The following is a 10,275-nucleotide window of genomic DNA, read 5'->3' on the forward strand; positions in this document are numbered from 1 at the left end:
TATGACTTTTCTAATATTCAACCTTTTTTTAACCTATAAAAATGACAATTTCATATAGTTTAACCTATCGTTTATGTTCCATAATATGTTAATTTCATAGAAAAATGTGGCTGTACAAATAAATATTTGTTGAATACCTAAGTTAGTTTATGCTTTCTATATTTACTGTTCAAATAATTTTAAAGATAGGGAGTCTAGTTTAAAACAGGATATATTGTGTTTTACTCCTGTTTCACAAAATACCTATACTAAAATCACATTTTCAAGAAAGAGGCCACAGTTGAGAAGTTTCAGGAAAAAACAAAAAACAACCTGATACAGCTAGATGTTTTCAGAGAAAAATAATATAGCATATCAAAGACTAGTCTTCCACTGCACCAAGAAATGGGGACATTTAAAAAATGAATTGACCTGGAGATAAGACTGCTCCCATTGAAACAAACAAACAAACCTTTTTCTTGCCAGGCATGATGGCACATGCCTGCAATCTCATCAACTCAAGAGGCTGAGGCGAAAGGATCACAAGTTCAAGGTCAGCCTCAGCAACTTAGCAAGGCCCTATGTAATTTAGCAAGACCCTATCTCAAAAGAAAAAAGTTTAATGAAGGCTAAGGATCTGACTCAGTGGTTAAATGCCACTTGGTTCAATCCTCAGGAGAAAATTAAAAAACAATAAAAAAAAATACCACCATCAAAAAGTTTTTCTAGTGTTCTGTGTATGTACGTGTTTGTGTTTTGCTAGGGATTAAACCCAAGACCTCATACATGTCGCTCTACTATTGAGCTATAGCCATAGCCCTGTGTTTTCTATTTTTAAGTTAATCAATTTATAAGCTGGTCAAAAAAAAAACAAAAAAAAAAAACATTTTTTTTTTTAAATCCAGGGGCACTTAACCACTGAGCCATATACCCAACCCTTTTTTATTTTTTATTTTGAGAAAGGGTCTCACTTAATTGCTGAGGCTGGCTTTGGATTTGCAATCCTCCTACCTCAGTCTCCCAAACTGCTAGGATTACATGCATGTGCCATTGTACCCAGCTAATCTGGTCAAATTTATAGATATAGAAATACTGAAAAACTTCTTTTCTGGTGAAAGCTACAGGAAAAAAAATTGCTTACATTCTGTTTACGCATCTTTCCCTTATGTAATAGATCAAACCATTACAAGTAAATATTAAATACTTTCTCTTTGTACTGTAAATTGGATTTTCTTGCTTCTGCCTTTCTATGGTTGAAATTAACTAACCTATAGAAATTCTACAGGGGGTTGATACATATATAACATTTCTCTATATATACTTGGAAGAAAATTAAATCTATCATATGTCTAATTTGAAAGGTTATTTTAAGCATGATCAGCATCATCCCAGAAGAGATCAAATAATGAAAATTACTTGTAACACAGAATCTGTTCACATCAGAAGAAAAAAATTAGCCAATAATGCTGTAATTAAATACTAGAAAAGACTATAAAAAGAGACTAGTTTAGGGGCTGGGGAGATAGCTCAGTCGGTAGAGTGCTTGCCCTGTAAGCACAAGGCCCTGGGGATTAGCACTCTTCCAGACACCATTTGGTATAGTGGCAATAGCACAAGCTTTGGAGCCAGGAAATTATGGTAAAAATGTTCAGTCTCCCAGATCTGTGGCTCAAGAGTAAGACAATCAGAAGTTTCTGTCCCTAAATCAATAAACCCTAGATTCCTTCTTATCTATAAAATGAGGATTAATGCTACCTGCTTCCCAGCACAATGACTGCTTTACAGCTCCTGTTCAACAACAGTTCATTCCTTTGGAGATATCTAGCATCATGTTTAAGGAATCACTAACATACTGATTATCATTGTATTGTCTACTCCCACTGTCCCTCTTAAATGACACAGAAATAAAAACTAAGTACATATTCTAACTTCTAACTCTATACTAACAACCTCCCCCCTGCCCCACACCAACCCTACGTATTAAAAATTTACTTTATGGTTTGTATTTCTACGATTTAAGTACTTTTTCCCCCACTGAACTTTGAGAAAGCTATAAGAAGGCAGGCCCAGTTCAGGCAATCCATTCAGCAACAAATATTTTCTGAGTGTCATCTATGAGCTAAACACTGTTTTAGGCACTAGGAATACATTATGAACAACAATTAAAAAGCCCTGAACATTCTAAGTGAAGTATGCCACTTTCCATATTTTTAATTAAAACTTTAAAATCCAAGATTCTCTACTAAATGCTATTTTTCATTTTGTTCAAATTTCCTGTAACACTTCTCAGAAATATATTTAAAAAGGTATAACCATGGACTCTCAGAGCAATAAAATATCTGCAATCTACTTGAGTGATAAATTCAAGTAGATCTTCCATACTCTATTTTTTTAAGTACTAATGTCAGGATTTCAAGAGAAAGTAACATCAATCACAATGGCTAAAAGATTACTCTTTTGAGTTTTTGTCAAACCAATTTTACATATCAATTCCAATCTTATTTGAAAGGTATTTCATGGACTCCATTCAAATCAATTCTCTCAAGTGTTTCTCATACTTGACTTCAATATTATATATCACTCCTTACTTTAAAATAGTTGGGCTAGTGGCTAGTAGCTCATGGTAGAGCCTAGCCTATGTGAAGCCCCAAGTTCAATTCCCAGCAATTCAAAAAAATAAAATATAGTGCTCGCTTCGGCAGCACAGAGAAGATCAGCATGGCCCCTGCACAAGGATGACAAGCAAATTTGTGAAGTGTTCCATATTTTTACGGACCAAGGAATTGGACAGACACTTTACAGAAGACATATAGATGATTAATAAATATATGAAAAAATGTTCAACATTTCTAGTAATTAGAGAAATGAAAATTAAAACAGCTCTAAGATTTCATTTTACTCCAATTAGAATGGCTATTATCAAGAACACAAACAATAATAGATGTTGGAGTGGATGTGGGGAAAAGGCACACTTTTACATTGCTGGTGGAGTTGCAAATTGGTGCAGCCACTCTGGAAAGCAGTGTGGAGAATTCTCATAAAACTTGGAATGGACCTACCTTTAGACCCAGTTATCCCACTCCTTGGTTTATACCCAAACGACTTAAAATTATCATACTACAGTAACACAGCCACATCAAGGTTTATAGCAGCTCAACTCACAATAGCTAGATTGTGGAACCAACCTAGATGCCCTTCAACAGATGAATGGATAAAGAAACTGTGGTATATATACACAATGGAATATTATTCAGTCATAAAGAAGAATAATATTATGGCATCTGCAAATAAATGGATGGAATTGGAGAATATCATGCTAAGTGAAATAAACCAATCCCAAAAAACCAAAGGCCAAATGTTTTCCCTGATAAGAGGATGATGATATATAATGGGGGGGGTAGTGAGAGAAGAATGGAGGTACTTTAGATTATATAGAAGGAAATGGGGGCAGGGTATGAAAAATCATGGAATGAGACAGGCATCATTACCCTATGTACATGTATGATTACACGAATGGTATGAATCTACATCGTGTACAGCCATAGAAACAAAATGATGTATCCCATTTGTGTTCAATGAATCAAAATGCAGTCTGTAAAAAGTAAATTAATTAATTAAATAAAATAGCGGCTAAACATATGATAATAAGCCTATAAATATTAAAAAGTTAATTACTAAATTAATTCTTATGTTCACTAGACAATACTATAGATAAAAAATTGAGAATGTGATGCCTGAAAAACTACAAAGATTCAGGAAATGGTAGATGAATATGCACAAGCCTCCCAAAATAATCTGCACCCACCCCAAAACTATGATAATGATCTTCAAAACATCAAAAAATTGGGTTTGTGGGTATAGCTCAGTGGTAGAGTGCTTGACAGGCCCTGAGGATCAATCCCCAGCACCATCAAAAAATCATTTATATGCTATCTTCTTTTAAAGTCTGAACAAGTAAATTTACTTAAAGAAATCTAGTGTGTCAAAAATATGGAGTTGGGCTAGGGTTGTAGTTCAGCATGTGTAGGGCACTGGGTTTGATCTTCAGCACCACATAAAAATAAATAAATAAAAGTATTGTGTCCATCTACAACTAAAAAAAATATTTTTTTAAATGGGGTCAAATAAATTCTAAACTTCAATACTGACACTAAAATTTTTTATAATTTCTAAAATACTTGTCTCAATAATCAATAGTACAAAAAACACCTTTTGGGTAAAGCATATAAAGTAAAACAAAAAATAAAAATAAACTTCCCTTTCCTAAACTGGAAGAAATGAGTCTTAAAATTTTACATATTCAAAATAACAAGTCTATTTCTAACATAGCTCAGTGAGTAGGAGATCAAGAAATTACCCCCCAAATTTACTTCACTAAATACAAAGAAAAAGGTAGTTTTCTCATACAGCCTGTTTGTGTCTTTCTTTTTAATATCTATCAAAGCACCAATCTCAAATTATGTGTGTACTTACATTTTTAATTTAATTCACATATCGGTATCCTTCGTTATTGATTAATAATTAAAAACACATTTTGAGTTAATTTTTGAAGTCTACAGACGAATGGATATACTCTTTAGCCTATACAATCACCTATTTTTTCTTTCTGATCAGTTACATGCTTAAAAAAACAGTGCAGTATGATTAGGGTAGTCCACTACCACAGAATAAAATGACTCTCCATATAATACCAATTGACCCACATGAGTTTTTAAAATCCTCCCAAGCTCCTATCATTGAACTAACCATACTGAACCAAAACTCAAAACTGTTAAATCACTAGTGATATGAAAGAGACAATCAGAGAGCAAATTTGGGGTGCCAGATTAAAAACTTAAGGCTTTCAGTATAACCTCAAGGTGACTTAGACTAAAAGGAAATTTTCATATTTGGTCACAGCAGAACTAATACCGAAGAGAAAAATCCCTGCAAGGGTTGTGCCAGGGTATTGTGAACACTTAAGCAATGAAAACAGTTCAGTTGATATATCACCTCAGAAAAAGGCTGGCCATCACAGCTTTTGACAATAAGTGTTACGTCAAAGTCAAATTTATGCAACTGTGCAGAGGTCATGACGTGGTCATCTTTAAAAGAAAAAAAAAAAATCGTCCTAGAAAGTGTATGTGAAATATCTATAAGGGCTCTTCTAAAGGGAGTAAAGTGAAAAGTGAAAGAAAAAGAATCTGGAGCTGTCATAATGCCCATCTTCTAGATCTGCTGTATCTGACTGAAATCTTATATAAGAAATGATTCCAAGTCCCACAGAGAAACTTCTTCATTTATTATTATCTTATCTTACCTGTCATTCAGAAATCTCCAAATCAGGATGGAAATTAGCTACTACTTAAGAAGTCTTATGAAGACACAAAAATGGGGAGTATGCTGGCAACCGTGATGCTTGAAAAAACAAAGCTGTATATGCTCACTTCAGAGACTATTCCATTTGTAGTAAGTTCCCTTTTCCTTCACTCCTCTCTCTTCCCTTTCTGCTGTAAATCCTACCTATTATCTTCAAACTCAGTTCAAGTTCTACTTCTTCCACTGAGATGGTCAATATTATTTCAGCTCAACCACACTTTGCTGGTGGGTACAATTTCAAGTATAACTGGGTAAACATCTCATATAGATTTATAATATTTTCTTCTTATACACTAATTTCTTAAGGCCCTCATTCTTACAAAGTTTTAAAAATCCTACACAAACTTAATAACACTCAAGGTGTATATCAAGTGTGACAATTAGTTATTCTGCCCAGGCTCCATAATAAGGTGCAAAAATGACATCAGAAACTCTTGCAGTCTAAAATAAAACAGTTCACAGATCTGTGCAATTTCTCCAGCCAAGTCCATCTGCTCCTTAGCAGAGTCAGAAGTAAAAACTGGCGGAGATTCAGTTTCTATCAAATAATCAAGAGGAAGATTCTGGGGTTGTCATTTGCCATTTCTGGGCTTTAGTCTCTTGCCCTAGTAAGGGCACTGAATAAGAAGTGAATTGCCTGAGTCTAAGTCCCAGTTATACTCCTCACTAGGCAAATTAGTTTAACCAGTTTCACCCTCAATTTTCCCGTATGCAAAACCAAGATGTGAATGGTGTCTATGTCATCCAGTTGTGGCCAAAATCAAGTGTGATAATGCAGTCACGGAAAGTGGTTAGAACAGTGCTTCTAGAAATAAAATAACAATATTGACAGTTTATCTATAAAATGAGTGAGCTGACCTAGGTTATCCTTAGGGTCTCAACCATCGCTTATATTCCATGGTCCTGAAAGAAGAGGGACAGAATGCCAGAAAGGAATCTCCCCTTCAGCCATGCCTTGACCAAATGACATCCTCTAGGCACCGCTTCTTTGACAATTAGCGGGACTAGGAGGCTCCTAGGCCTGGGCTGTTTCTGTTACAGGGTGTCACCCTCCATCCTCACTATTCCACCCCTTAGGCCGGCAAGCATTGTTTGAGCGCCTACTGGGTGTCAGAACCAGCATCTTGCCCTTGAAGGCTCACGTGGATGCAGGAGAGAGGTCGGAAAACACTCACTTGTTTCTGCGGATCCAGTCTATGAGGGCGCGGACCTCTGGCACTTCGTCCAGGGCTGGGGGCTCGCCGGTACTAAACTGGTCCGGGAAGCTGCGGTTGAGGTCACGGCCACGGCTGTTGTCTCGGCCGCTGACCCCCCGCGGGCCGCCCTCGCTGAGGCCGCAGTCACCCTCGCGGGCGCGCTCGAAACCATCGGGGTTGAGGCTGGGTAGCACATACACGTCGGTGGTGTTGAGCAGACGGACGAGACGCGGATCTCCGCGCCGGTAGCCGGACGCCAGCTCGCGGGCCAGGTAGACCAGCACCTGCCGCGACACGGTCTCGTCGCCATGCATGTTGCCCACCAGCTTCACCTGCGGCCGGCCGGGCAGGAGCGGCCCCGCAGCGTCCGGCCCCGCGTCGTCGTCCGCGAACAGCGGCCCCAGGCCAGCGGTGAGGCGCAGCACCCACAGCGGCCGGCCCTCCACTGAGCGGCCAATGCTGAAGAGGCGAGCCAGACCCGGGGGACCCGCGGCCGCTGCCTCCTTCAGCGCCTTGCCCAGCTCCTCTTCGTGGTAGTAGTGGTCGAACTGGCCCTCGGCAGCCTCGGCGCCCGCACTCGTCGTCGTCGTCGCCTCCGCCTTCTTGATGTGTGCCCCCCGGGCTGGGCTCCTCATCAGCAACAGCAGCAGCAGGCACAGCGGCAGATGGAGGCGCCCGAGCCGCCAGGGTGGCCGCGCTTCCCAGCCGCTCGCCATCTTCCAGCAGCGCCGCTAACCCCGGCTCCGCTCCCGCGGCTCCGCTCTCCGGGCGGCCGGGGCCCGCCGGATCCCCTCCGCGCCTAGCAACCCCATCCCGCCCTCCGGTCGCGGCCAATCGCGAACGGGTCTGCTGCTGCGTCACGCCAGGAGGCGGGGCTATCCTTAAAGCGACCGTTTCCCTCTGGGCGTGCCTTCCCTGCTCCAGTCCCGGAGCAGTTTGGTCACTTGCTTCCTTCCCGAAGGTTTTTCTCCCTCTCCTCCTTGCCTTCCTATTTCCTTTCCCATGCTTGCTCTGTTTCTTCTTCACTCTGTTTCTTCTTTATGGCTTCTCCCCTTAAATTGTCACCCCTTTCTCCTGAGTACTCTTACTAACTCTCTTTCCATCTTTGTTGCAGCTTTTCTCAGCTGCGTTTTAACATTTAGAGCTGAGAATCCAAAGAATCAAAAACTGCCAAAGAATCAAAAGACTCGAGGAAAACCAATAGATTTGAAAGAATCAACGTTCAAAGAATCAAAGGACGCATTAGTCCAATCTCCTCCGCCCCCTTTCCTCTGGATGCCACCTGCCTTAGCTTGAAGCCAGCTGCCTGCATGCTGTGAAGAGAATGGGACACTTGGAGTAGAAGGCCCACTACTTCACAAGGCAGTCTATTCCATTTTTTCGAGTTGCTATGTAGAAAGATGTTTCCTTAATGTTAAGTGGAAAATGGCTAGGTAGTATGCCCCCTTTGTGTTATTTATTTCTTTGGAGTCACCCCAATTGTTTTATTACTGCCACTAGTTCCCTGAGTGTAGTGGTTTCAGACCTCCTTAGGCAGATTGTATTTCATAGTTCACCTGTCCACCTCTCACACCTTTTCTGAGCCAATCATATGTGTATAACTGTGACCTTGGAGTGACATGTTTTTAAGTAGGCTTGACATTTCTGGAAACGCTTGTAAAGCGTAATTCCTGGACTCCTCAATGTTTGTCTAAAGCTGGAGAATACAATGTTTCATCAAAACTAGAGAAGAGGGCTTCTAAACTGTTCTTTAAAGTAGGTTTTAATCACATTAGCTTAAAGAAACACAAAACTTTTATAAAGTGTGAAATTCTACCCCTCTAACAACATAATTGCAATAACTGTTGTATTTCCTTCTTTCAGAGCCAGATATTTCAAGACCCAGTCCCTGAACTATAATTGAACCCTAATATGACTAGTAGGGTTCATTCATTTCTCACATATTTATTGAGCAAATACTGTATGCCAAAGCTAGGTGCTGGTAAGCAATTCTTTCTTCTGCCAAACTAGAGACTTAATGCAGTTTGTGGTGAGTACTTAAGGAGAGATCCAGGAGCACAGGTAAGGGAACTCTCCTTCAACCTGAGAATGAGAAAGGGAAGAAAGAAGCTGTCAGGGAAGATGGGGGATTCCGGACAAAAGGAGAAGCAAGAATAGAAGGCTCCCCAGCACCCCCAAAAAAAAAAAAAAAAAAAAAAAGAATAGAAGGCTACAAGGTTTGAGGGCACATACTGCAGATTAGGATTACTGTGTAAAGGGAATCACAGGTGTAGAGATATCAAGACACAAGCCAGAGAAGCCAACCTGAAGAGACTTGCATACTGGGATCTGGTGGGTACACTTGATTAAGAAGGCTATGGAGAGCCACAGATGGATTTTTAACTAATTTGGAAAAATCTCTGACAGTAACATGAAGAATGGAATGGGAGACCTGAGACACAAGGCTGAGAGACGTGTGAGAAAGATATAATCCAAGAAGAAAGAGGATAGTCAGCTGGCTCCAAGTTATAGCCTAAGCAATTTGCAGGTGTTACTTGAAGTATAGAACAAGAGAAAGCACAGGCTTAGGTGGAGATGATGAGAATACTCTGCATGAGAGCAAGCAAGTCACTCCAGTCCTGGGAACTCTTCTCCATGACCCATTTGGTCTACTCTACCTTATTATGCACAGCAGCTGCAACTCATCAGAAACAAAGCCCCAACTCTGTGCAGAGACCTCTCCCCCCAGGGAGTGCTTAATTATTACACTGTGCACTTTTACAATAATCCAAATCAAAGGAGCCCCTGGGGACATGTTAACCTCTAATCAAGCATTTCCTTTTCTACCATTTTACTCTCCTTTGAATCCTCTTCCCAGCCCCTGTGTCCTGCAGCCCTACCTAGTAAGGCCAGCTTAAATGTAAATAAACAAGCATGAGGGCAGTTGAATAATATGACGTAACTTGAGCCAGCTCCCTCCCAGGAATCCTCAAGCCTCCCATCTGCATTTGAAGCTTTTTTTCAGGGCAGGAGCTTTCTTAGCAGGTACACTGTGCCTGTGGTTGCAAGTGAAACCCAAAGCCCCAAATCAAGTCACAGCTCACTGGAGGGGAACAGCAGGGCGGGCAGAAGGCCCACTTTGTATTTGCCTACAGCTGAATACCTTCATCTGTGTCCCAGGAGCCTGGAATCTTGTGACAGGTATCTCTTTCCTACTCCCCGCCCCCTGGAAAGTCTTGGCTCACACATGAGGGAAGTTGGGAAAGGCTTGAAGGTAAAAAACTTCCTGTTCACGTAAGTGGAGTGACAATGACTGGATTTTTAAAAACAAGGCAGAAGCTATTGGATGGCCAGCCTGATCCAATAACCACTTTCTTTAAAAGATTCATAGGTAATTGAGTCACAACATAGATCATAAACTTGTAAATGCCTCATTGTCTGGCACAAACACCCACAGATTTACAAATTTAATTTGCCAAGCATTTTTGGAGCACCCAAGCTAGTTAAAGTTCTGCTGTGCTGGGTGCAGGAAGATTGAAAGATGAATGAGGGAGATATTTTCCCTCCTAGATGTCAGAACCTAGTAAAGGTACCTAGAACATAACCATAACAAAGGGTAAGATATATCTGAAGACCAAAGGTATGTAACATGCACCATGCTGAACTATACTGGTTGATTCATTTCATCCACAGAGTAGTCCTATCAGATAGGTAATATTATCATTCCCGTTTCAAAAATAAAAGATAGAGGTACAAGGTCACA

The 10,275-nt window shown here is 40.4% G+C and overlaps 1 protein-coding gene and 1 pseudogene across 1 annotated transcript in view; one reads left to right on the plus strand and one right to left on the minus strand.

The window, feature by feature from the left end:
* Positions 1-7,304, minus strand: part of Cpd (carboxypeptidase D) — a 71,205-nt gene extending 63,901 nt beyond the window's left edge. Inside the window, exon 1 of the mRNA XM_047544988.1 lies at positions 6,513-7,304. Coding sequence (XP_047400944.1) covers positions 6,513-7,249 — 737 coding nt within the window. The 5' untranslated portion in view covers positions 7,250-7,304. The remainder of the gene's footprint in view (positions 1-6,512) is intronic.
* Positions 2,679-2,749, plus strand: LOC124981488 (uncharacterized; annotated as a pseudogene).
* Positions 7,305-10,275: the final 2,971 nt, after the last annotated feature.

This window comes from Sciurus carolinensis, chromosome 3 (genome assembly GCF_902686445.1).
Source record: "Sciurus carolinensis chromosome 3, mSciCar1.2, whole genome shotgun sequence".
In the NCBI taxonomy this organism is placed as follows: domain Eukaryota; kingdom Metazoa; phylum Chordata; class Mammalia; order Rodentia; family Sciuridae; genus Sciurus; species Sciurus carolinensis.